The following is a 27,660-nucleotide window of genomic DNA, read 5'->3' as shown; positions in this document are numbered from 1 at the left end:
ATGTAAGTATTAAGAGATGTACCAGCAGTGAGACAACAGTAATAGTGATCAACAAGTAAGATATGCTGCAGAGGCATGGCTGGTGTTTGCAGTAATCTGTGTCAGCCACTAGTGTGTTTCACCCTTTGTGACTGTGCGTAGGCTTATGTTTTTGTGTATCGGAAGAGTTGATGTGGTGGAAGACTGAGGGGGTATGCTGTGTACTGACAGCTGGCTTCTATAAATAAATGTTGCAGGCAGGGGGGAGACGCAGGGGTGGAGAGAGAAAGAACGAGGGAGCTGGGAAGAGTGACAAATAATGGGGAAGGCGGGGGAGAGAAGGGGCAACGGAGGATGGGAGAGCTGATAGAGAAGGACTGATACAGATGTACTGAGAGACTTAAAAGAATGTGGTGACTGTCCTGCGCTTGCTGAGTGTCATGACTTACTGAACACACACAACATGTCACCACAGCCTCGACCAATCAGCAGCCCTGGCTGGGAACATGTGCATCCTGGATGCCTCCATCTTTTTCTAGATGTGTACCACAAAGTCTGTTGCCGGCGCATGTTATCTCACATCGGTGTTGCCCCGTCAACTTCCTTCCTTGTCTTATTTTGACTCTCTGTGTGTGTGATGCAGTGACTCAATCAAATTCATTAAAACAGCAGGAAAAGAGACAGAAACAAAGAAAAAGGCAGAGAGAAATAAAGAGAAAAAGAATGGAAAAAGAGAGGAGACAAACAGCAAACTTATCAGGCAGAAAAAGGACTTTCTTAGACATTTAGCTGTGGCAACTCTCCCTCCATTAATTTGTCATGTAATCGGTCACCGAGCCTTCTCAGATTATGTCCTGTAGACTAGCTGCTTGGTAACAACTGACTGAGATGTACTGTATCACTGACACCGGCTACTTTCACTTTCCCGCCTCCTGTTACACCATTTCATTGCCTTCCAAAGTGGCTTGTGTGTGTGTTGCATTTTGCTTATGAGGCTGTGAGCTGGGTTTGGTTTCCTGTCTTGGCACAGCTATGAAACACTGTACACCTGCCTGTCTTGCTGCTTAACTGACGTACCTGTCTTACGTATTTTACCTCTCTCCTCGTCTTTCTGCCTCTGTGTGTGCGTATGTGTGTTTCTCTTTATATGTTTGCCCGTGATGGGAATGTATTGTCAATGTTACATCCTCAACAACAGACAGTAAGATTAGGGAGGGGGACGGAGGAAGATAACATGGCCCCACCAGCGAGTAGGTGGGGTCACGTTATCAGGCTACATCAGCACATCAGAAGCCTTCTCTTCGACTTCCTCTATTTCTGCTTACATAGAAAACCATAAGCAGACTTGCGAAAGACTCCTGTGGGCAGACAGTCACGTGATTATAATGTAGCTTAGTGACGATGGTGGGTGTACACGTCTGTCAGGAAGAGCATGACACACAGAGTGGAAGGGAGCACATATGTCAGTGTTATTTGAGTTAAATACTTGTATTACTATGTATATGCAACAGTCTCTGTATCTTTAATCTAGCATCTAGTCGACATCCTGACACTGTCAGTAGCGCTGGCAACAGGCCAAAAGTGGGTCATCTTACACTTTATATCGACGTCTCAATATATAAATGATTTAACAATCATCTGATGTTTGTAATACCTCTTAAGTGTAGAGGATGTTGTCATTGTCCAAACTGTAGACTTGAGTTTGCTTCTCTCCGGCTAAAATATACCAACCTCCAACTTCCATTAAGGCCCATTTGTTTTCTGCAGCCAGTGTTTATTAGTTTAGAAAAATGTGCCTAGAGTTGTTGCAACAGTTACATTCCCTATAAAAAAACATCTGTGGTCCAACTGGTCAAAAAAAATCCTACCCAGGATTTCTCTCTGAATGTCCCAGCTCATTCTTTCTGTTGTAAGATGTGGTTTTTATAATATTTATTATATATATATATATTTTTTTTCCCCTAACCATTATATCATGGAACAATATAAACTAAACTTATTTACAAGCATCCAAAATGATTTCATCTCGGCACAGAAGCCACAACAGTGCATTAACAGAATTGTTTGCTTTACCGCACATCTTGAATTGAGAGCCTTCTGTAAAAGAACACCATCTAAATTAATCAGTCATTGCGTCCAGAGGCCTCCTAGCAGTTCACCAAACTGCATGTTTGAAAAAACCAAGCTGAAGTGTGTGTGACTTCCTCGCACTTCCTCTGCTCTGACAGTGGTTCCTCTCTCTCTGCTCTGTCCCTGCAGCCTCTAGCACAGTGGTGGAGGCTGATGCCCAAAGATGCTGCCAAGATGCCGGAGAGCGCGTGGAAGCTGGTCTTCTACACCATGTCGTGGTCATACAGCACCTACCTGCTCTTCTTTACCTCCTACTCCTTTTTCCATGACCCGCCCTCTGTCTTCTACAGTAAGATACACAACAGTGTGAACAGATATTGTAATGCATTAGTCCTCTTTGGGATCTGTTAATTGAATGACTTGACTCTGCCTCACATTTAAAGAAAAGACCTTTTCATGGTTTAAATACTGAGATTGGATTAACTACTTATATTTTCTTTTCAGTGTTTGAATCTGGTCTATATTAGACTGCTATATTAGATAAATTCTGATCTCAGAAGAAGTGTGTTTAATAGTACTGTAACAGAGTCAGTTTCTTTCTTACCTAACCTCTGAGGGTAGATAAGGAGCTAAAGTCATTTTAATCTCATGAAACAGCAGGCAGCGCAGTCTGATCCGCTAGAGACTCCGTGGGGGTAAAATGCTACTTTGAGTATTCAAATAGAGAGATTTTTCCAGCAGTGTCTACAGGATATGCAGCCTGGTGGTTCATGCATATCTTACGCCTTGATTTGATCACTCCTCCCAGTTAACCTCAGTGATGCTGATATTGATACAAAACCCCAAACAGGTTTATTATTACCAACATTAAGAGTTCAAGTAATATTCTTTTCATAGTCATCAAAAGGACAATCCAAACAATTCAAATGAAAGCAAAGTTTTGACCCAACAATTAAAAGAAATGATCTGCATAATTGTACCTAATGGAGAATAGAGTCGTGACTTGAGAACTTGTATTGCTAATGAAGGATAAATGTGTAATGGGGATTCCACTTATAATACAGAAACGTCTTTAATAGTTTCTCTACCCCGTCCATCAGACTCGGAGGTGTCAGCGGCTCCGGTCCAACTCCATCGCTCTGAGTGGAGCAAGCAAAGGCTGGTTGACAGCGCAAGGTTCATCTTTAATAGCTGCATCACTTCTAATAGCTGTCAGCCTGAGATGTGTACAGAGGCAATGTAATGTGGCTGGGTTGTTAGGGAGAGAGAGAGAGAGAGAGAGGGAGAGAGAGAGAGGGTGATGTGAAGCTACAAAGAAAAGTAAAGAATTTGGAGTATTAGGAGAAATCAAAGTAACACAGTGGCAGAACCAAGGAGGGGAAGAATGTCTGTATTCTGAAGAAAAAAGGGAAGAGAAAAAAAATAAAAGCTTTAGTCTCCAGGAGAAAAAACAAGTCTCCAGTTCCCATGCCTCCCCTTGGCAGCTCTTCTGTTGTGATCCATCTAGCAGCCTTCTTCTCAATGTTTAATGACGGAAGGACCAATCAATAAACATTACACAAGGCCCAAACGTAACCCCATCCCAGGAGAGACAAACCTCACTCAAACATCGGAGGAGAAAGTTTCCGTCCAACATCTGATAGGTTTCAGAGACATGAGCTCGCCTAGTAGCCTTAACATACATTTGGCCTGCTTTGCTTATGGTACTTTAGAAACCCTCTCTAATTCTCCAGAGGTTAAACCTGATCCCTCCAGCCTCCTCCCCATATTAACTACCCCAGCTGACCTTTCACATCTGGTATCCCGCCATCCCCGGAAGTCACTGTATATAGCTCAGTATCTGGAGATATTGGTTGTAATGTATATGTGTCCAAATGTGTGTGTATATAACGATAATGATCCAGCTGTGTATACAACATGTTCATCTTTTACACAAGATAAATCCTCTGTTACTCTCTGTAGCTTGGACGTAAGGCACATTAGTAGTATGTTAAGTGTCTTTAAATTAAAGATGACCATTTTTAAATGAATGTGTAAATGTGAATGTAAATGAATGTGTAGGTTTTTATTTTTTACATTTATTCACCTTAAAAAATTTGCCTATTTGAAATGGGCCATTCAGCTGCCTAACCATGCTTAACTTTGTATCTAAATCTCTTGGTTTTAATTTTCACTACGCTAGAGTTTTTTGTGAGTTGTGTCGTCTTAACTGTTGCCAACAGACAACTGCCTCCTCCACTTGAGCTTGCACTGATAAGCAGTGAGTCAGGAATAAATATGCCTTTTGTCTTGCCTGTTTCCAACTCTGTGATACTTAGGATACAATCTAGTGTTGGGCAGTATGATCAAACATTTGTGTCACAGTATTTTTTTAGATTCTGTAGGTTTTACAGTATATCACGTTTTTTCTTTTGTCTTTTTTTGCATGACGAGGTCTATATAGGTCTACATAGAATATAGAAACATTTTAATGCTATCATGTACGTACTGAAGGATTTGAGGTTTTTCTTCTCCCACAAAAGGATCCCATATGTGAAGGACTGAGAATACAAAATATGTTTTTATACTGTAAAGTAGTAAAAACAGAAGCGATATGCCAACAACTTTAACATTGCTTCTTCTTCCAAGCTAAATATTTTAAACAATTTCATACTGTATATCATCCAGCTACAACTACAACTAACGAAAACAGAATACACAGTACAATACGAACAAGAGTGCATGCATACATCTGCCAAAGGCTGCATAACTCTCTATATTTAAAAGATTTTTAATTTTTAATCTGCATCTGGATTCCGACCTGTATCAAAATGCATTAATAACACATGATGGTGACTAGCTGATGGTGGCAATAATTTATTACAAAAACTGTGCACATGGATGATTTACAGTTTTAAGAGAGTGAAGGTCACTGAGTTATGGTTTTTTAAAATGTATCATGTTGCTATAGTGCCACCTATTGACAGATTGTAATCAAATTTATTCATGGTTGTTTATGTGAAATAACATCAAGTAAAATGGTACAGTATGGCAGGCTCATCCACATGTTTTATGTACCAACTTTGGCGAACATTTCTACTCTAAACTTTAAACTCCTATAAAGTTTTGTTGGAAAAAGGATGAAAACATATATGCACATTATACACATGTACATTATTAAGTGTTTTATTAAAGACCAAATTGAAGCAATATTGTATCCATTTTTCAACACATTTTAAGTTTTGATGTATCCTGCTAACAGACACAGGAACATGAATGAAAACATCTCTTTGGTGATGGTTATTAAACAAAAAGTAAGACTGTATCTACGGTCTACTGTTTGACAGTTTTCACTTCAGCTGAATAGATTGATTGTTAAAGTAAAAGCTGACGTCCTCAGTGTGCTCTCAGTGTGTATCAGACCCTAACCTCTTCTAACATTTTCTACCTGTTTGTCCAGACTGGAAAAGTGGTATGTTAGTGCCTGCAGACATCGCCATAGCCTACCTGATCCAGGGAAGCTTCTACGGCCACTCCATCTATGCTACAGTCTACATGGACGCATGGAGAAAGGACTCCGCTGTCATGGTGGTGCACCACATCATCACACTGGCACTTATTAGCTTCTCCTACGCCTTCAGGTAATTAAGTCTAATTTTATGTTGATGATGAAGTCTAAAAGATCTGATTGACCCTTTAAGTTTCGGATGGACATAAAACCGCTCATCAGCAAATTGAAATCAGCAGGTCTTATTGAGTAGATGGTATTTCCTACCATTCAGTTTATTCATATTACCCACAGACTGTATAATTAAAAATGGACATCACCCATAGGTTTCTAAAGAGCCGTTGAGAAGCTCACTGTGGTCGGATTTGGTTGTCTCCTTCTTGGCAGTCATGACTCTTGAAAAAAAATCAAAAATGGGCAAAGATGTGGAGTGTGGGTAGGGCTGAGGTGGGCTGAATGAAGCCTGGTTACTTAAAACAGCCCCTTGTCCCCAGTCACACAAAGCGGCCACGCCCCTAATTATGCAGAACTTTAAACCTTAATATTATTTAAATGTTAAGTTGTATACAAATGAACCTTTGTACAGTTTTCATGAACAGGGGAAATTAGCTATAGAGACTGAAACCTTTTTTGTACCAGGCTGTAAACATGTTTATTTCTGCTGTAAATTTGTAAAGGGCATTTTAATATATTGAGTCACTTCCAGCCTCGAGTGGTCGTTCAAGGAACTGCAGTTTTTCTTATTTCCATGTTGGCTTCATTTGCCAGGTTTCAGCTTGATATGACCACATCAGGATATACAGCAGACACACAGCCATGAGTCATATGTGTGTTGAACTACACTTTGGTAATAGTAGTCTGAAGTAGCACGCAAAATAAAGCAAAATTTACTTGGTTGGCTTGGTTGTTTTTTTAACTACTCAAACATTAACATTGACACACCAGTATAATACATAGTGGTGTATGGCTGTAAGGCTTTCAGCTTTCTGCCTGAAAATAAATAGATCTTGCAGAAAAGGGGAGATAGGAGCATTGCTTAGATTTTTTGTGCCTGGGAATTGAAACAGAAACATTCCTTTTAAATAAACTGCTTCATGTTTCAACTTCCTTTTGCTGACTGTATTCACTGACAATATCTTATTTACATACTCTGTCCCTCAGATACCACAACGTAGGGATTCTGGTGTTGTTCCTCCACGACATCAATGACATTCAGCTGGAGTTCACCAAGCTCAACATCTACCTGAAGTCCAGAGGAGGAGGCTATCACCTGCTCAACGACGTGCTGTCCAACATGGGCTCTGTCAGCTTCAGCATCACTTGGTGAGGCTCAACAAACACACAGACTCATTTTCTCTGTCTTCTCGTCTGATTTGTTCTCTGTCATGGTTTTTTGTTGTCTTGACAGCGTCAACTGTCTGTCTGGTTCGTATTCACTCACGGTGATACGATGAATCAGATGAACCGACAAACATTTCTGTTTCCGTCTCAATCTCTCTCAGGTTCTGGTTCCGTCTCTACTGGTTCCCTCTCAAAGTGCTGTATGCCACATGTGTGTCTAGCCTCCAGTCTGTCCCCAGCATCCCCTTCTACTTCTTCTTCAACGCTCTTCTTCTGGCATTGCTGCTCATGAACATCTACTGGTTCCTGGTGAGGACACACAGGTTTTTTTTATTTATACCCCGAAAGCATTGTTTTCGATTTGTATGTCAACGTTCAACAAGACCTGCCACAGAAATAACACAATGTGATCTCTTTGTGTTTCCTGTTCTCCCGTGTAGTTCATTGTGGTTTTCGTGGTGAAGGTGCTCAAGATGAAGGAGCTGAACGATGTCAGGGAGTACGAGGAAGAGGACGGCAGCAAGGCGGCAGCGGGTCTGCTCAATGTCCCTCAGGCAGAAAACAACGATGATGGTGCTGGACATCACATCTCTGCCCAGGGGTGAGCTGCATCTCATTTGTTTAATCTGACAGAGCGACCTCATCTCGGGGTGGAAAACCACCACCAGCCAACTGCTGGCAGACTTTCACAGTAAATGCTGAGTTTGTTTTTACCAGCAGCAGGTTTGGCAGGCAACCGAACCAGCAGTTTAAGGTGCTATATGTACAATTTCCACATTAGTAAATCAATAGTTTTAAGACCAGAGTAGGCCTGTTGCAGTTTTTTTTTACACCAGCGTTAAGTTCTAATACTGATGACTGACTTAATGCTATGAGACCAAAATGAATATATCATAAATAAACACATTAAAGTTTAAGTCAGTAAAAAAAAAAAGCCATGCTAGCAGCTCTGTACTTTGGCAAAGGGGCTTTTAAAGCTAAATGCTAACATCGGCATGCTAATATGCTAACAGTGATCATGCTAACATGCTGATGTAGTCTACCACATTTGTTTAGCATGCTAACATTTACTACAAAGAGAGGTTGGTCTCTATAAAATACGATCATGTCTCTTTTAAACCGAATGCTGTGCTGTATAAAAGTCATAATTGAAATGTGCTTAAATGTACAAATATAAATTAATGTTGAAAAATAGCACACACAGCACCTTTCTTTAATTTGATTATTATTTAAATTATTTCTTATTTTACTCTTAAAGTCAGCTTTGGCTGGTCAAATGGTGCCTTTAATCAATTTTGTGTTAATAGAACAATTAATTTGTATTTTGTAGTGTGTTATTGTAGTTGGTATCCTTCCTAACGCATCCTAGCAGTTATTGTAATAATTATTATGCCTCTATAAGAGGAGATTGGTATGAATAATACTGACATTTACAAATATTTAGTTTTAATCTGTGGAGCTTTTATATAGTTCCGAGAAGCCATTGTATTGTGTAATATTGGTCACTTCTAATGTGTAAATGAGTAGCTCAATAGTGAGCTTTAAACCAGAAAATGCTAAACTGACTAAAACCAAAGGATATCTGTACCTTTATCTGAAGTTATGGATCCCTCTGTGTTTATCTGGGAGCTGCCTTTAGCCTCCTGTCATGTGTCCTCTATCTTCTACTGCGGATTATCACGTTAGCCTTTGAATATTATGATTAGAGTATTCACAGAATAAAAAGCTGACGCTGTCTAGGATTTGATAACTCAAGCAGAACACAAGAATTTATCCCCACTGGCACCGTCTCCTCTCTTGAAGGCAGGTGTAGATGCAGAAAGAGCAGAACTCCCACTGAGCTTGTGTAACCAGCGGCCCTCACAAGTAGATAAGATCAAAGAGCCTGGGACCATATTGAGATGTGATTATGTGGCACTCCTTATCTGCCCGGCCTTGAACCCTGCTGATATCCTCTCTGCCTGCTAATGCCTCACGTCTGCTGATCACCTCACCTGACATGCTCATTCTCTTCTCCTCGTTCCCGTCCTGACTGAGGCTCCTTCCACTCTCACTTCCCTGACTCTCTCTTTCTCTCTCTCCTCTCTCTCCGCAGGAAGCACGTGCAGAACGGCATCACCAAGGACAAGCATCTATAACACGCTCTCCGTCGCCACCACCTGGCACTAGGCTACAAGTACAAGCAAGACGAGATGCCCTCCTCGGACGGCTCACGCTTAAAACGTGGCTGAAGGGAAGAGTGTCACAAAAAGAAGAAGGAAAATAGCGAGTTAGGCCACAATGAGTTTTTACTCTTTTTATTTGTTTTAGAACATTTCATTTAATCACTGTCATTTTGTTTTTATTAGAGCACTGTGAATGTTATTTCAGGTGACTTTTTTTTTTTTTTTGTCTTACTGTTGCTAACTTTACATTTGATAGATTCAGTAGAAACAAACCAGTTTGAGTGAGAGTTGGACTGGAATTGTCACATACAGTAGTACAGGGTGTCATAATCAAAACATCACCCTGAACAGCGCCGCAGACAGGAAAAAGGTTTAGGCCTGTAGTGGTTCTGTATACATTTAGACCTACAGTTAACCTTTAGAAAACAATAAGGGTGAGCTGTGTTTGCCGTCAGTGAAATATGTTTCCTAATGAATTCCTTTCCCTCTTCACTCTCTTCAACCTCCGTCCATCCTCTCTGACTCCACACATGAAGAGAAAAGGCTAAAAAAAAAAAAGGAAAAAAGATTTAAAAAAAAAAAGATTAAAATCGGAACCTCTGCGTTGTTGTCAGTATCGTTCTCATGGCTGCAGAGATGCAGGAGAGCCTTCCTGGCATTTTGTCTGGTGCTGTTTCACCACATGTATTGATTTTCATATCATTGCACAAGTTAGTGGTGGCGACCACACAGCTCTGGCTGCTCTCCCTGCGTCCATTAGGTTGAACTGAAAAGCCACTTTGGCGTGTGTCGGTATGTGCGCGTGTTAAGTGTTTCAGGATGTGGAGAGTATGGATGTAGCCGAACTTTAAGCTCAAAATCCTTCTTTTCACAACATTTCACCTCTCAGTCTGATTTCTTTTATCTCTTGTACTGATGATCAACACGCATTGGAAACATTCACTTGGCATTCTTATATAGAAATTCGTTTTATTTATTTTTTTTTTTTTTTTTTTTTTTTGTCTTTGTGTGTTGCAAAGCATCTGTTGCTGCACTGAAATGAAGGCATACAAGCTGATTGCTGGTTTAATGACAGCAAATAGCTAGAATTGATTGATTGGGTTTCAGTATCATCCTCATAATTTAATTTGTTTAAACAATATGAATTTGAATAACACTTATAACCAGTTCGTGGGTGGTGGCGGCTATCAGGTTCACAGATAACTGGAACAATAGCCCAGAACTTGTGTAAAGATAAAAATCAGTATGATTAAAAAAAAAAACATTATGTATGCACACATTATGGTATTCAGGAATGCATGACATTGAATGATTTTGGAAATATGCTATGAAATTGTCTTACAAACAAACAATGACGAAAAAAATCCTCTAACTATGTAATCATAATGTCTTTATTAATGTCCTAAAAGTGATCTTTTTTGAAGCAGCTGTGAGCACTGAACACACATAATGTTGGCTGACAAACAAACAAACAAACAAACCAGTGTGACCCCCCCCCCCAATCTGGCACAAAAACGTGGGTATTTTACATACATCTCAAGTCATTCATGAAGGGAAAGAATGAGATTTAAGTCTATTTTATCCCAGAAATCCCACATATGGGAAGATTTTTTGGTGCCATCTGTACTTCCAACACATTGAATTATACTACAAAGGGATTTATTTCACTTCCCTGGATCCCACTGGTTTACTGTGTGTGTGTGTGTTAGTGGAAACAGTTGCTGCACCTGTGGAAAATAAGGGATGTTTCTATTCTTCCTACCGTCTCGATCAAATTCAAGCTTTTGTTTCGATGAACAGCATGCTTGTGCTGCTGGAGCAGGCCGCAGATGTCGTCTGTCCGTAGGAGAAGCGTCTGTCTGTTTTAGTTGATCTTGTTAGTTGGTCTTCCATGATCGGAAGTTCAAACTAACTTTTAATTTTACATTAAACTATCACTATTATTGCTGTAGTTCAGGATATTATTGTTGATTTGTTTTTGGAATTGCTGCTGTTTTTTTGTTGTTGTTTTTTTTTCCTCTGAGAGCACTGTTGGTATTCCAGTTGTGTTGGGTTTTTTTCTGCTGTGTATGAGTCGGTGATAGTCTGCTCAAATCAGATGTTTCCAGGGACCAGGGAGAGTCGTTTTTGTACATCTGGATTTAGTCTCAGATTCTCTTCCTTTTTAATCTGAATGCTGGCTCGCACTAATTTTTACTGTAGTCATTATACATCTGTACTGTAAGTAACATGGTTTATAAAACATGTTACTGTGTGTAATATATCAGACGTTCAGAGTCCCGTGGCTGACTGGTTTTACTAGCATGCTGATATGGAGGAAAGTGAGCTCAGAGATCCTTCCTGCTCAACTGTGAGACTAGATTATCCATAGTTTGCTGATATTTTTGTTATAAGATGACAGGAGTGAAGTTCGCAGTAGAACCACAAAGACCTGTGGTCTGGATTAGGTGTGACGCTTCCCTAAAGTCTGGTATGGTACTGTGTCCTCCACCTCTCTGTTGGACCCCCCTCTCTCAGTCCTGTGACGTGTAAGTGAGTAACTACTTCCAGGGGCTGGGCGATATGAAGAAATAGAACCATCAGACAATCTAAATTCACTGTACTGTTTATAACGTGGTGTGTATCCTTTTAACATCTCTGGGTGTGTTCAGCCATTGTGGGGGAGAGTTGTAAATCAATGAGCTGTTTTAATGGCAATATTGGATTTTATATATTTTTTTGCATCTGAAGTACTTTGTCTTTTCAGGTATTTACTACCCAAAAACAGCTGCAGCAACTTCCAGATGTGCACTAGATTAGGCTCAACAGATCTTGATCTGTATCATAATAAATAATGTATATTGGGAGAGAGGATTTTATCCATGTCGCCCACCCCTAACTCAAACCCACAAGGGACGAAACTATCTGAAATTGAAGGGAAAACTTTTTGAGGCTGTCAGTTTATTTTTCTTTCTGTATGGATTTGGCTGATTCTTATTTAAATGCTTGATACAACCGTGGCCTACATTTCAGGTCATCTTTGTTTTTTTTTGAAGTTTTTCGGAAGGACGTGAAGCTCGGTTCAGTCAGACAACTCACCTGGAACGGAATTATGTGAATGTACAGATTTGATGTTTGATGTCTAGGCTCTGACCTCGTCACTCCCCAACGTGCGTACACCGAGATCAGCACGCAGGAGATCCCGGGAGTGACGATGAAATGATGAAGCAGCGTTGGCAAACCGATGAGTATAGCAGCGGCATTGACGAGGCTGTCTTATCGGGGAAAAGGCTGTTGTGGGTTTTTGTGTTGCAGTGAGTAGAGAAGAAGTAGGAATATTTGGCGTCTATGCTCTGACCTCGTCGCTCCCCGTTTCCGTACATCACGATCAAAAGAAATCCAAGAAGTGCAGATAAAAGAAGCAGTGTTCATAAACTGAGAGGAATATTTCAAAGGCTACAGTGTGTCAATTTGTGTCGAGTACAGCATAGGACGTATTTTGGTGTGTAGGCTCTGACCTCGTCACTCCTCGTTTGCAGACATTAAGATTAGCACAAAGAAGATCAGGGAGAGACGATGAGATGAGCAGCGTTGACGGGGCTGCTGTACTTCAAAGGCTTGTAGCGAATACGACTTGTCTGCCTGAACTGGCCCGTAGGCTTCGCTCCACCATGACACTAAGTATCCTCACGAATGGTTTGATTGTGCCAAAATGTCCACCCAAATTATGAGGCAAGTATTTGTGGGAACTGGTGACGAGCGAAGAGGAGAGCTAGTAGAGACCGACGGGCAGGAGAGCCCTGCAGGTATTTCTTATAAATTGCACTGTAATTTATTAGTATTATTTTTATTGTTCATTAGTAGATCAAAATTAGAAAAAGGGAAGGGAGAATTTGGGAATTTTTATGACTTTCTTGGAAGAATCAGTAACTAAAACTTATTAATTGAAAGTGTATTTTAATGATACATGTTTTTTTGGACCATTGATACTTGCTGTGAGAGATACAAATTGCCCCGTTTTTTTCAAACTGAATTTGACCACTTGATAAAGACGCGTACTTGCTCTTTTGTAATGCAATTTTAATACCATTCAGCCAATGTTAACGTTTCATTTTTTCCCATAAAATAAAACATGTCAGTAAAAAAAAAAGATGTGTTCCTTGTGATTTCTTTTAATTTATTTTATTTTTTAATCACAACTGATATTTTCATTGCAAAGATCAAGTGTTGTGGATGAGGCGAAACAGAGTTCAGACCAGAGGAGAGTTTGTTTCAGTGCACAAATTAAAAAATAACCGCTTCAATAAATACAAAAAAAAAAATTCATATGTACCACACACCATTTCCCTCTTGTTGGTAAATAAAAATTCATGTAACCATGGTGATGGTGGGTCAGAGGTCATGCAGTAACATGGAAAACATACAAAACAGCAAATAAACACCATTCACCCACAACAAGGCAAGACCAGGGCAGAGAAAAGGTCAAGGAAACACTGCAGCATTAGTTTTACACACACCAACATGTCATAAAGTTAATATTCTAGGTGTGTTTGAAGATATTTTTGCCCCTTTGATCCAACACTCTTTGTGTTGTTGCCCAATTTTAAGACATCCAGTGTATAAATACTGCAGTGCCGGCTTGACCGAAATCTTAACAAGGCTTTAAAAAATGTCTGATCAAGTCAAATCACATTATTGCTGCAGTCAGCAAACAGTCAGATTCAGCACAATGTTTTCTGCTGATAAAAACGGGAGTACGGGGGGAGTTTTATCATGATTTGTTGTACGTTGTCCTCTTACACACTCAACACACACACGCTCTGATTAGACAGAAGGAAAAAAAAAACAAAAAAAAAAACATGTTTGTTGCTTATGACCTTTCTTAACACGAGCTTTAAGGTGAGTTTACTTCACCAGCACGACTTTTTAATCCATTCAGGATTTAAGAAAGAAAAAGACTTGAGCAGTAAAAATAAGACACACCAGTTCCCACGGTAACAGAAAACAAACCTCGACTACAGAAAAAGGCGAGAAGGAAAACTTCAAAGAATCTCTTTACCGAAATATATTAAATGGAAGAAAGGGGGAGATTAAAAACACAATAATTATTTGGCAAGGATTGTTTTTCCTATTCAAATGAATGTTTCTTTAATAAATTCACAAGGCAATGGAATCAGGATTATCTAAACACTACTTCACATTTTATTTAGACAATTCGTCTCATTCGTAAACATTATTTGTGTTAGGGGAGTCAGTTTCACTGAGCGTTTAAAGGATAAGGTCTGATTTTATTTCACATCCGTCTCATCACAATACTCGTCTAAGTTATTGTTCACTGTGATCATTCCAGAAATTAAATCAACAAATATATTCATAGTCAATTAATCAGTGAAGTCATTTATCATTTAGTTTTATATTGTTGTAAACTTTAGATTTTTGTCTTTTGGACTGTTGGTCTGACAGAAAACGCTGTTTAAACGCCTGCGATGTGCATTTTGGACCATTTTCTGACATTTAATAGTCGAAGCAATCAATCGATTAATTGAAAAAACTAATAAACAGATCAATCAATAATAAAAATACTTGGTTTTGACCCCAGGGGGATGGAAGGCAAAATTCATTCTTAAATTCACCTGAAGCTAAAACGTTGAGTTACCAAGTGGCTACGTTCTGATGCTAGTTATTTTTAGCAAACAGGGAACTTCATACCAAAATGTGGAGGCTGCTGGAGCCTCACCGTCTTCAGCTGAACGTTAGGGGGGATTTCTGCACAGAACAAGGTCTCTGGATTTAGAGGTCAGCGTGGAGAGAAAGAATTCAAGAGTATTATATGAACGCAGATTGAACAAATAAGAGCCTATCCTTTAACAACAAGGTGTGTGAACACATCTCTCAACAAAAGAAAAGGTCTGGGCTAAACTCTGTGTGGTCAGTTTCTCCCTGTAGCTGCCTGAGACCACACACGACGTCGGTTTGGCAGAATGATCACTCGTACAGTATACGGGAGCAGAGGAATGAGGAGCGATCGGTGGTACAGCAACATCACAAACTCTCACTTAATCTCAACTAGAGCTCGAGAGGTGTGGACAAATGCTTTACCTACCTCACAAGAATCAAATTATAATGAAATATTTCCAACAAAAGGGATTATCATTAATGAATGACAAAGACATCTGTGTTCCTGAAGACAGGGAGAGTGGAAAAAATGATTCCTGATTATTCTGGTCCATGAGACCAAATGGATTAAAGTTGGCAGCAGGACAGGATCTGACATCATAGTTTGTGGATCAGGATGAAGGAGATGAAAGTGATTCTGCTGGTTTGAAAACCATCATGAGAACAGCAGCTTGGCCCAGCTTCTGTGTTCTTACTGGCTAAAGTTTCTTGATTTGAGGAAAACGGTGGGATCTGGAAAAAAAATAATAAAAATGGTGTTGTGCGCCTTTAATGGGTCTTTGTCTTGGGTTGGGTGATTCTGCGGACAACACTGTACAGGACTCCGAAGTTCTGTAAAAACAAAAAAAAGGACCACAAGACATAAGACGGTGTTCATTTCATGTTTCCAGACAAGAAGACCTACAAAACATCTGCACACAAACAGGCCTTTTCCAGACATGGAACAACACTGGTATCATCGATCAATGACAGTAACGGTTCTCAGGCTTTCAAACACAAGTCTCAGTTAAGAAAAGGTTACTAAGGCGTGTTACAATGCTCACACAATGCTCACGCAATGCTCACTGGTGAGTGAGAAGGAGCATTCAGTTAGAAAGGTTGCATCAGTGATTTATTAATCATCGTCTTTGAGGCCTTAATTAACAAACAACCTGAGCATGAACAATGCTTCTCTGTAGGTTCCTCACTTTTACACCATCACATTGTTATTGTAAAACAACTGTTAAAGCTGCTTTAAACATTAATGTTGTGAAAAGGGAGCGTGTTACACTTCACATCTGGTGAACCCACTTTGAAGTGTCATACTGCGCAGCTACAAACTGTTAAGTTTCAAACTAAATATGCACCTAGGCTTATGTAGGACATCTTAGTGAGGGGCTAAAATACAGTGCAACATGTTTCAGCACAACATAGATTATTTCCAGGATATTTGGTCATTTTAATCAATTTCCAGGTGTTTCCATAACTGGGAATCTAGTCTTTAAATGTCCAGATTTTCCAGGAACTCTTTGTGCTGCATGCCATTACTGCATGAACAGTGACTTACCTGGATAGCCAGATACATCAACCCTAAGTAGGCTGCAATGCAGACGGCCAGCAACAAGTCAAAAATAGCTGGCTTCACTCTGAGTGGTAGAGAGAGTCACCAGAGAGAGACACAGTTAGAGAGAGAGAAGAGGAGTGAAGGAGAAACAGTCAAAAAATGATCTCTGACATTATGCAATGGCTGTTTTTAATGTTTGGATTGTATCTTTTACTGAAGTCTGTATGAAGTGCTCTAAAGCACCGCTAGAGAGGAGCTCATGAACACGTACCTGTAAGCATTCATAGTCTGTTTGAGCTGGTCGTAGAATACAAACTCTGGATCCCTGAGGACGGGAGTTCAAAACATAAGGTTGACATCAGGCAAAAAAAAAAACAACAACTGGTTTATTCACAATGATATCCAGAGAACTACTGTCACTCATATTTGGTGTCATAATACAACTGTACTTAGATCTTTTCTTTACCTTTTGTCAGCTTTGACATAGTGTCTCTTGACATCCTTGAGGTAGTGTCCGAGGTGATACTCCAGAGTGGACACCACGCTGCTGTCTTTGTCTACCAGCTGAGCAGCTCGTGGCTGCGCCGTGAGCCAGTCCACCACCGCTGAAAGCTGCTCCTCCTGAACCTGGTGACGTCACGAGAGACGAAAACATTACAACAACAGGCGTACAGCACTACAACGTAAGAGTCTGTGGTGGACAGTAAGGTAGGAAAACTGAATATTGGGAACAATTATTACGTAAAGCAATACCTGTTTGTTTACAGTAACGTGAGGAGGTTTCAGCTTTTAGATTTAACAACTTAAAATTGGAGTATTATTAATAAAATACTAAATATTCAAAATGTCAAAACAAATTCTGTCTGGATAAAAACAACAAAAAAATAAATCTTTTAGAAATCTGTTACCACTTTGTCTGTATAAGAACTTCATTAGTTGATTTTAGACTTATTTTGTCATAAATATAACAATATATTTCAGTTAAATGTAACCAGACCTGAGATGATTTCGGTTGTATCACAGAATCAAACAACAGATGAAGGACGACTAAGTACTGCAGCACCAAACCAAATAGTCTTAATATTTCAGTGATAAGTAAGATGAGACATGAGCTGTTGGTAGCGATCCCTAGGGATGGATGACCACCGCTTTATTCCAGTTCCTACAATGCATTTAAATGTTTAATCTTAAACTTCAGCTCAACTGCAGTACCTTCAAATGTTGGTTTTAAAAGGCGCATCAGACTCAAGAAGACTAAGAACAGCTGAATTTAGTGACTCACCATTTGTTCGGTGAAGATCTGCAGGTCTCCAGGGGCCCCCTGGGTAGTACAGGAACAACAAAAAGGTCACAACACAGTCAGAAAGCAGGTGGAAAGCCTAGTGTCGATACATTTTCTCTATCTGTGCGTTTACCTTTTCAGTGAGGTTATAAATGACCCTGGCCAGTGCCTCTGCTACCAATTTGGTGTTCCTGCCGAGTTTCTTCACATCTACATGAGGCCTGTAAGACACAAACACGTGGGCAGAAAGTTAGAGAAAGTGAAAAAGTCAAGAGAGAAAGCAGAAGCCCTGAGGATCAAGGGAGAGAGGAGAAACCGATTACACAGCCTCCGTTTCCACGCAGGTGGGCTGAAACGCAGAAAGTTTGAGGAAAGAAGACTGAGCAAATATCAACTGACAGGTCAAGCGTGAAACTGCACCACAGAGCAGATAAATGGTTTACTAACAGACAGAGAGACAGCGAGTGGGATGTCTACAGCAGCAGAATAAGATTAAGGAATGGAGAGTGGGGGAAAAAAAAGGATGAAGGTGTTACTTCCACACTCTGAAACCGAAACCGAAACCCAAAACCTCACGCTGATTCCACATCTGACAAAAAGTGCATAAATACAGTCATGAACGATGTAAACTATGCACTGGTCACAACACTCCAGTCTCTCCATGGAATGTGCACAAAGAGTTTAACGTGATGTGACACAGTGGGTCGGAAGAGGTGGAGGAGGGGGGGATGGGTCTGTAACAACACCAATGACATGAATGAAAATGACCGCCAGCTACAATGGAATAAAACTCTTTTTCTTTCGATGATTCAGAGACTTGCAGTAATGAACCCACCCAGCAGGGGGCTCTCCCGCTCCGTGGCGAGAGGAGGGGGACACTGACCGCACGTCCATGATGCTGGAGCGCTGTGCCAGGCGGTGGGAGGGCAGATGCGACAACGTGAAGGCCGGCAGCCGGCGGATCCCGAAGCGCTCGTGCTCCCAGGCCAGCATGTCGTCCGCCAGGTTGATTTTCTTGTGGACCATCGAGAACTTGACCTCTGGGTACTGACTCGCAACCACCTGAGAGGAAATGAGAGCAACAGAAATAGAAATATATATTAAAATATATATATAATTATAGCCTATAATCTAATATGTGCTCTCGATTTAACAATATGGGGAGAGCAAAAATGATTCAAACTACTTGTAAAGCTTAAAGAGAATTGTAAAACAAAAAATAGATTTAGGCTCCAGGACAACTTTAAAACCCGGCTAGATACATGTGTATTTTTTATTTTAATTAACTAATAATTACAACTCTGTACACATCAGTTCATATTTAAGTTAAATTAGTGTGAAGAAGTACACATGCTCTGGTTCACAACCCACAGGATGTGACTTCAGCAGTAAAACTCTTGTGTTACAGAAATATGTGCAGCTTATTATATAACAGAACACTGAGTTTGAGCAGCCATTTCTATACCGGCTATGAGATCATTAGTATTGACCTATACATCTGCTACCAAAACAGACTGTTTTGGCGTGTTTTTGTCCAAGGTTGTGATTAGAGATTCAGTAATTGAATTACCATCTCTAGCTCCTTGAGCAAAGAATACTGAGGAGTTCCCTCTTTAGGAGGTTTGGACACATGGAGGTGCAGAGAGTCTCCGTTCCCCAGAGTGTCCAGACACAACACAAAGGCTACGTTGTCCTGCAGCAGACTGGAGTCTATCGAGAGAAAGAACAACAAGCAGAAGTTAATAATCAAGTTAAAAAAATACTGAAGGACAGAAGGTTAAAAGTAAAAAAGTAAAGTAAAACTAGCTCCAGACCGGTTCAATCAAACTGAAACATACTACAATACATAGACTACAGATACTACATATACTACACTAATAGTCTGCAGACATTTGGTTCTGATTTGTATTTTGTTTACTATTCAGATAAACTGGTCTGGGATTGTACTTAAGTTTGCATATACAATTTACATAATTGTCCCAACTATGGCCCCAAAATAGTCAATCAAACCAAACCCAGTTGCCTGAATACGTAAGTGTAAGTACTGTTTAAGAGAGTACTGAACAGTACCTGTATGATCCAGATTGTCCTCCAGCCAACGTTTGGTGCCCTGGTAGTTAAACTTCCCTCCACCAGATACAAAGAACAGCAGGTTGTACCTGAACACACAACATGATTTACAAATGAGTCAAATCTACAAGGGAAATCACCCGAGGAAGGAACCTGATGAAGAAGGATGTGTAATACTAGCATGTACAGACAGAGACTAGAGCTGTAATAAGTGAATGTTTGTGGGGGAAAAAAATCACAAAGCATATCTTAGCATGATTTACAAATCAAATGAGTAGAGGTGATTTTAAACCTACACAACTTGGTCTTACACAGAGAATTTACAGTAAAGTCCATTACTCCTTTACTAACCACTCTCTGTAAGAAGTGAGTCCTTCCACTCAGTGACTGTTAAGTACATTTAGACATAAGAATGAGTCTGTACCATATTATTGACCGCATTAAGTGTCAGTCAGCTGTGAACCTCACTGCCAGCAGAGTGCACAGATCATGTTCAATATAGTTCTCAAAAAGCATTTGGAGCAGGACACTAACCTTAACAAATGTGATAGACATGACAAAAAGACTTTATCTTCTATTCAGATGAACCACTCATGTCAGCAATCAATACTGCTTCTACAGTTCATCATATATACAACGCATGGACTGACTGCAGCACTGAGGCGTATGTGTTGACATCAGGGGTGCATCGGTTCACAAAATTCCCAATCCGGTATGTACAGCAGGGAAAATAAAAACAAATAGGGATGCACCAATTGGGAAGTTCTGGGCCGATATCAATATGGTGTTTAAAATAACAATTTGATACAGGGCAGAGCACAACAGACTGATTAAAAGACACGAGTGAAGGCAAATTGTAGCAGAGCTCAAGAACCATATGGTTCAATCCTGTATTTTCAACAAGTGCGGTTGCATACCCGCATTGATAACCGCTCTATAGCGTTAGTCATTACTTTGGCACAGTCCCCATCTGCAGTGAGAGGCTGCCAGTCTGTTCTGCTGATCAATATATTTGGGGGATGAGGTCATAAATTACATGTTTGATGTTTCTACAGACTTCAGTTGAACAATGTCTGCATACAGTCTGACACTAATTGTTGCCCACTGAGCTTGACTAACTTGACTAAACAGTCATTCTGACAGTTTGTTGGGGTCACAGGGAAGTCCGTATTGAACCAAACTTTGGCTTCAGGACAAATATAAGTACCATTACACCCCTAGTTGACGTGAATGTGTAAAACAATAGGGAATTTGTACTTTTTATGCAGCTAAAAATTTATATAGTCTATTATTATATATTTATTTATTTGCAACTCAAGAGACAAAAAATGACCCAAAAGGCAGTCTAAATGTGAGTGCTACCATCTACCATCATTACTCACCCAGCGTGTGTCCTCTTGTAGGTGTATAGTTTCGAGAAGAGACGAGCAAGCTCCAGTAACATGGACACTCCACTACCGTTTGAGTCTGCTCCGTACGACAGCCACTGGACACAACACACACAGAGTCAGATACATTTCCTGGCCTCCTCTCTTTTTACAGACTGTTGTGCTGCATTACTTATTTCCTGAACTCCTACGGTATAAAGTTTTTGGGCTCCAACTTAGAGAGACTGTGTCTGAGTAATGAACTTGGAGACTAAATAAATGGTTTGCTGACTAAATATTCAATCAGCTGAATTTCCTGTATGTTTTGAAAGTGTCAGTTTTTATTTGTAGGAGAAAAGAAGCAGTGAACATACTGGAGCAACACCAAAGGAGTCGTAATGAGCAACCACGACGATAGTGGGCAGGTCCTCTCCTCCAACTCCAACCAGACGACCCTAGTAAATAAAAACAGATCCATTAGACAAGTTAAATAAACAGGAGGCAGAAACAGAATATATATATAAAGCATTAGATTCAGCTAAGCCAATGACACAGTCACAATCAACCTCCTGACCGCAGACCTCAGAGAAAAACCTCAGCCTGTCTCCTTATCCCCCTGCAGTGTGACTAAACCACTTTTTCTTCTGGTTCTGACACAAAGCTCAGATTAGAAAGCCCAGAACTAACACCTCACTCCTGCTTTGTTTTGCACACTTTCTGACTGTTCTCTGGTGTATCCCTCCATAAACTGTGACAAATATACTGTAGCAGAACTCTGAATGAAAACGTACTCATATGATCGCACATTAAGCATTAATAATCTCCTTGTTAGAGGTGGAAGACCTTGAAGAAAAAGCACCAGGGAATTTTAAGTCCTCTCAGCCCACTAGCGTGTGTAAATCCATCTAGATTAAAAAAATTCCAGACTTTCAGTCCACACAGCCATTTTTGTTCCAGGATTTATGCCCACACACATGCAGGGTCCAAGAGTAATACCTGCCAAGCTCCAAATGCCGGTAAATTTGGGGTTTGGTTGGTAAATAATTTGGAATCACAGCGTAGGGCCAGGTTTATATCGCTGTGTTTTTTTTATGCCTAAAGGTTGAGACTAATGTGACCCTCGCTGTCCACCATACCTAAAATATTTTTGGCTGGTAAATCTTTGGACTCGCATGTCAGGCAGTTTGCAGCAGCTTTCAAATAATAAACAGGAAGTCACAGAAATGTTTGCATCCTGTTAGATCATCTGTGAGCTGCCTTTAGTTATAAACATTTATGTTATCATCAACAACACATGATGGTGAAGAACGTTTGCTAACAGATTAAATGTTCATTGCACAAGATGAGACAGAAACAGCTACAATCCACTGTTAAATATTAAAATCACACAGAAATTTAGGACATTTTGGAAATTTTGTTGTCAAAACTAAGAGCCCATTTGTTTTTCATCAGGCGACAGCCAGGCGTTTCCAATCATGCCCTGTGTCTTGCAGTAGGCGGTGAGCAATGCAGCACCTAAAAACTGCGGCCGCCTCAATCTCATGAGGTTATCGTTGCCCACGTGTGCACGATGTCAGAGCAAGTCAGAGACAAATCTAACCGGTATTCACTGTGCGGTGATCGCCTGCGATCGATTCTGTGCAGGCCTTGCTCATCTCATCTCACTACTAATAAAACGCATAATGAAACAAGACTGACGGTCTTAGCTTCAGGTACTGGAGGACTCTCTTCGTCCACCTCACAGGTGGATCCTCGGTACTCTGGAGAGAGGGATCATTTGCAGAAGCCTTTTCAAAGTGCGAACTTTTTGGTAAATGATTAGCATATTACCTGGGCTAAAAGTTACAAAAACTCACCTAGACATTACGTCAATGTCTTAATTATTATTTGCTCTGGCAACAGGTAGAGACCAAGCCCTAGTTTGTGTCTTATTGCAGTACCATAACATTTGAGCCAAAAAGCCTTTTAACTTCTAACTCCTTCAGAACTGTGATATCTCTTGTTAAACTGCCTTCTGAGGTTTTTCAAAGATATATATTTTTAAAATCAGAAGCCTGAGTGGGGCTAGTAGAGACTGGTACAGTCTACACAGTTTAGGCTACAGGCAAAAAATGACAACTGCATCTTTATCTTAATATTTCTCACTAAAAACCTACCTTTTATTTCATAAACTACAGAAATGCATGCCGACATTGTCTTGAATTTTAGATATATTGGGTAAATGATTATGATATCACCATACAAGACACATTAAATCATGTACAGTCTCATTCAGTTTAGTTTCTAATTTATCTGAGCTTCATGTCTGTTGACTGTGGGAGAAACTGGATCAAGCACCCAGGGCAAAACTACGCCAACTAAAACTAACACACAGAAAGAACCAAGACAGAGGTAAATCTGGAGCATTCCTGCTGAGAGACAACAGTCTTAACCACCAAGCAATTGTTCTGCCGAATGTTACTGTAACATTATCCTGCAACCCTCTGTCTGGTGCTACTGAGGTTATTTCTGTGTACGGAAAACTGCTGCTACACTTCCTTTTTTGTCCCTCATTTCAAGTTGGTTGTTCTAGAAACACCCTTAAAAGCCCACATACGTAGGATAAATAATGAAAATATAAGAACACTGATTTTACCATACTGTAATCTGCACACCGCGGAAAGCCTCTCTGATACTTACTAGTGACTGAATGTTGTTGCGTGAGTCAAATGGCTAACATTATCACTTCAACGTGGTCTGTTGTTTCAAACAGCTCATTCAGTTACAGTCGTCTTTAGATTTTGGTTCGGTCTCTCACCTCTAAACTGGTGATGGCCCAGTCATTGATAGCTTTACTCTGAGCTCCACTGGTGACCATCTGGAAGCCGTTGGCTGTAGCTGTATGCAGCAGCACTACAGGAAACAACAGAAAACATAAAATTAGAACTGAATGACTTGCAGAATGGCCACCCCACATTTGCCATCTCCTCTACCTGTATAAGACCAGACTTTAAGACTCTACCTTCAGCTGCTGATAAGGAGCCCTGTGAAGAGGAGGAGGTCAGGGTTTGGGTGTAGATGGACAGCAGTTCATCGTCCTCCATGGCGAAGTAGACCGGGACGATGGTCTCAGTTGCCAACATCTCAGGCTCCAGCTCCATGAACTGCTGCACAGGATAAACCGAGGGGAACAGCGTGTTTAACAAGCTAAGACACACAGCTCCATTTGTTAGCATGAGATGCTGATGGTTTAAAACTGTATGGGGGAAATCTGTTTAATTCCTTCAACCCTGAAAGTTCAGCACTGCTCACGTTTTGAGGGGAATGCGAGTGATATGAGATGGCTACAGCAAAGAAGAGAGAAACTGCGATATTTACTCACAGAGCTTTTCTGGAATCTGTCTTTACAATAATTTACCGAACATGGAAATGAGTTGTGTAACCAAATGAGTAACTCATCAAATGCCAACTACTTCTGCTTTCTAGAAACACTAACGATCCCACTCATAGGGCAGCAAGTCTAATTAGTCATAACTGGCGCAGTGTGCTTTAGTGAGATAAAATCCAATCTCTGTAAAAGGGTTAGGAAGACATTGTACGCTGTAGAGTCAGGAGTTGTCACAGTCCTCCCTCTAACTCTTTGTTTTTGAGTCACGCAAAGCTTTAATAATATTGTTCAGAGTGATTTCGCTGTCAATAAACTATGGGTTGGAACACCACCTTTCCCTCTGTTCTCACCACTGTTGAGGTGCCCTTGAGCACGACTCATAACACAAACTAATTCAACCCAAAACAGATAAGCTTGTGGTAAGCCTGATTGTGGCGAAGGGCACTGCTTAGTAACGCTGAGCAGAACTAAGGGATGCTACTCGTGACTTGTACCATGCAAAGACTGAAAACATAAAAGGTGAATGGCTTAATTATTATTATTGTTCTTGTACATCTGTTGATCACATTGACTAATATGTTCCATTACCAGCCCGGACACTGATTTGCTATTACCTGTACTATGTCCTGAGGCACAGCAGACATGTTCTTGGGCAGGATGATGACCACTGCCCCAGCTGACTGGCGCAGGGCTTTCTGGTACTCTTCATAGGAAAAGTCCGCCAGCCGCATGATGACGCAGCGACGACTTAGTACCTCTGCCTCCACAGTACGAGCCTCCGTGTTCAGGATGGCATTCCTGGTACCTGAAGGGAAGGAGATACACGGATCATCAGTTCTGATACAATAACTCCTGTCTAGTTGTCAACAGAAAAGGGCAAGAGTGACTTATCCTGCTGTTGGAGCACTAGAGCTGTAAAATAGAGTGAATCACACAAGGGGCTGCGTTGAGGTGAGCTCATCTAAAACCTGCTACAGAAATAACCATTACATATAGATGAAATAGGAAGTAACAGATAGCATATGGTAAAAGACTCTTATTGCGATTGTTTTGATGGATATTGCGATTGCGATATAATTCACTATTAGTGGAAATTATTATTTTGAACTTTGAACAAATAAGATAAGTTAGACTTTATTGATCCCACACTGTTGAAATTCACTGAAAGGAGGAGGGGACAGCTGGTTTTTACCTTTATCAAGATAAAAATCAGATTCTGAGATTTGATAAATGCACTTGGACATATTGTGATTCTAACAATGTTTTGATTAATTGTGTAATTACATATCATACTTATGAAAGCAACCCGTGTTGTATCCACATTTGAATTTCTCTCCCCTGTTTCACTGAGTGGATTGTGGGGAAAGGGAGATGTTATTGGCCTCCTTTATTCTCCTTAACAAAATGTTTCCTGGGCTAAGAGGCTCAATCCTAACTAAACTTTATCACACAGTTATACACAACTGAAACACACACAAATAAATCCCTTATTATTGTAAAAACAGTTGAAGAAGATTGGTTTTATGTATGTCCGGTTCCTTTTAGATGTATTTTTTTTGCTGTAATTAAGTATTATTACTGTAACAATGAAATAACTTCAGAATAATGCTCAGACTTCATTTTTAAAGGAGACATTATTCCTATTTGATTGCAGGAAAACGAGCTCGCTCGACGCTGCCTCCTAGCACAGCCATGCTACATTAGCAGCTAGCTCATTGAAACGTTGCTCCAGGTAAACTTCACGTTAGCTGGAGGCGACAACAAAAGGTCCAGTTAACGCGGCAGTGCTTACACTTGAATCCCGTCAGATGAAACCGAGCACCGGCGGACTTACCGTACGGTTGTCCCTGCAGGTCGTACTGCTGCATGCGGTACACCGTGAACTCATGCGCCGCCTCGGCCGGCAGCGGTGACACCAGGATGAGCACCGCGGGGATGAACACGATGAAGGTGAGGGGGAAGGACGATTTAAACATGTTGTCAAACACTTCACTAGCCTCCTCAAACATCGTGGCGGTTGTGTTCAGCGCACAGCTCCGGATAAAATACTGTTTTCAGCTGTCACCGCTCTCAGCAACTCACAGCCGGGGACTCGGTTCAGCTAGCCAGCTATTAGCAACCAGGGATTGATAGTTGTGATCAGGCAACAGCTGGGCTACCAGTTACTCTGGACTGGCGCTACAAGAATGCTAAATTATTACGTGTTTATGACAATAGAGGAGGCTAATACAGTGTAATGTGTTTATACCGAATATTACGTTTATATTTAATATGTAAAACTGATTTGAATCGTATTGTCAACGGTTGAATCAACGGTCCTTCAGGCAGCTTGTAGGACAGCTATATCATTAAAGGACCGTACGTTATTTAACGACACTAGGCGACGCTGTTCACCATGGAAACCGACAGAGGCCGTTCGGGGAAACAAAAACATTTATTTAATTTATTATTTAAAACAACACAACTTTAATTAACTAATATATTCTCAGTCATTAAACAATGAGCAACAAAACACAGCTATCTATCAACACACACACACACATATATATAACGTTATGTGTGTGTGTGTGTGTGTGTGTGTGTGTGTGTGTGTGTGTGTGTGTGCTGACACTTTACATAGTGATAGTATGTGCTAAAAAAAAAGGAAAGCCATCATCCAAACATGGTTTTACTAGAGGTAATAAATCCTGCTGCACTCTTTTACACTTCTTTGAGATGCCCTGTGGAAATACTGCAGGAGACATTTCTTAAAAAATGTCCATTCATTTTATTCTTGTGTGCAGGTGTTTCTGTGTGCAGCATTAATGTAAGACCTACAGTAACCACATACATTCAGACTCATTATGATACAGCTTTTGTACGGTTTTAAAGAATTTCACTCAAACTCAGAAATAGTGAAAACATTGTTTTTATTGTACTGTATTGGCCTCTTTGATCTCTGCTGGCAAACAGAAACCCAGAGGTGGTATCTTTTTCAGATGGACAAGGACCGATTGCTGATCGTGTTTCACACAGCTGCATTACAGATTTTTATCAGCTGTGTTTAACACACTTATTCCAATAGAGAATATGTTGGTGTTTTTTTTTTTATGAGATCTGTTTTGAAAAAGGGTGTGAAAATGTGTGAAACCAATGAAAAAGTGGTGACGCATTTACAATTGAAGACTTCCTCTGTGCTGAGGATGTGATGCTGAAGATCAAGTTGTTGTTCAGACTTAAGTTAAAAGTTATATATTATATGTTAAAATGTTTTAATTATAATTCCTGTAATTTAACTTAATTGCATCAGAGGTGCACCCATCTGTTAAGTTCAGTATCCTTTCCACAACATTAA

At 40.3% G+C, this 27,660-nt stretch overlaps 2 protein-coding genes across 3 annotated transcripts in view; one reads left to right on the top strand and one right to left on the bottom strand.

The window, feature by feature from the left end:
- The window catches only part of cers1 (ceramide synthase 1), a 28,670-nt gene extending 15,499 nt beyond the window's left edge, over nt 1–13,171 (top strand). The window contains exons 2-7 of the mRNA XM_051376645.1: nt 2,239–2,398; nt 5,489–5,669; nt 6,698–6,859; nt 7,039–7,186; nt 7,318–7,478; nt 8,973–13,171. Of these exons, the coding sequence (XP_051232605.1) occupies nt 2,239–2,398; nt 5,489–5,669; nt 6,698–6,859; nt 7,039–7,186; nt 7,318–7,478; nt 8,973–9,015 (855 nt within the window). The 3' untranslated portion in view covers nt 9,016–13,171. The remainder of the gene's footprint in view (nt 1–2,238; nt 2,399–5,488; nt 5,670–6,697; nt 6,860–7,038; nt 7,187–7,317; nt 7,479–8,972) is intronic.
- A 16-nt stretch (nt 13,172–13,187) lies between these two features.
- ncln (nicalin) lies at nt 13,188–26,458 on the bottom strand. 2 transcript variants are annotated; one of them, XM_051376642.1, is made up of 15 exons: nt 26,161–26,458; nt 24,941–25,131; nt 23,961–24,105; nt 23,757–23,851; nt 21,334–21,414; nt 20,975–21,078; nt 19,593–19,681; nt 19,093–19,232; nt 18,358–18,584; nt 17,656–17,743; nt 17,523–17,561; nt 16,707–16,867; nt 16,512–16,565; nt 16,244–16,322; nt 13,188–15,528 (listed from the first exon to the last, which is right to left on the bottom strand). In XM_051376642.1, the coding sequence occupies exons 1-15, from the start codon at nt 26,333–26,335 to the stop codon at nt 15,466–15,468; spliced, it is 1,731 nt and encodes a 576-aa protein (XP_051232602.1). In that variant the 5' UTR covers nt 26,336–26,458; the 3' UTR covers nt 13,188–15,465. The 2 variants fall into 2 exon arrangements, with proteins under 2 accessions (XP_051232602.1, XP_051232603.1); XM_051376643.1 differs by having other exon boundaries at nt 18,406–18,584.
- Between the last annotated feature and the right edge of the window lie 1,202 nt (nt 26,459–27,660).

The sequence above is a fragment of the Dicentrarchus labrax genome, unplaced genomic scaffold (genome assembly GCF_905237075.1).
Source record: "Dicentrarchus labrax unplaced genomic scaffold, dlabrax2021, whole genome shotgun sequence".
Taxonomy (NCBI): domain Eukaryota; kingdom Metazoa; phylum Chordata; class Actinopteri; family Moronidae; genus Dicentrarchus; species Dicentrarchus labrax.
The sequence above is the reverse complement of the archived record's forward strand: the minus strand, read 5'-3'. Positions and strand labels throughout refer to the sequence as shown.

Bases quoted from the DNA above. Each gene is read 5' to 3' on its own strand.
- ncln (XM_051376642.1), bottom strand. From the start codon at position 26,335: ATGTTTGAGGAGGCTAGTGAAGTGTTTGACAACATGTTTAAATCGTCC. The intron at 21,415-23,756 runs GTGAGAGACCGA...TTTATTTACTAG, and splicing joins GGGCCATCACCAGTTTAGAG to GGTCGTCTGGTTGGAGTTGG. The intron at 15,529-16,243 runs GTAAGTCACTGT...TTGTTTTTACAG, and splicing joins TGATGTATCTGGCTATCCAG to AACTTCGGAGTCCTGTACAG.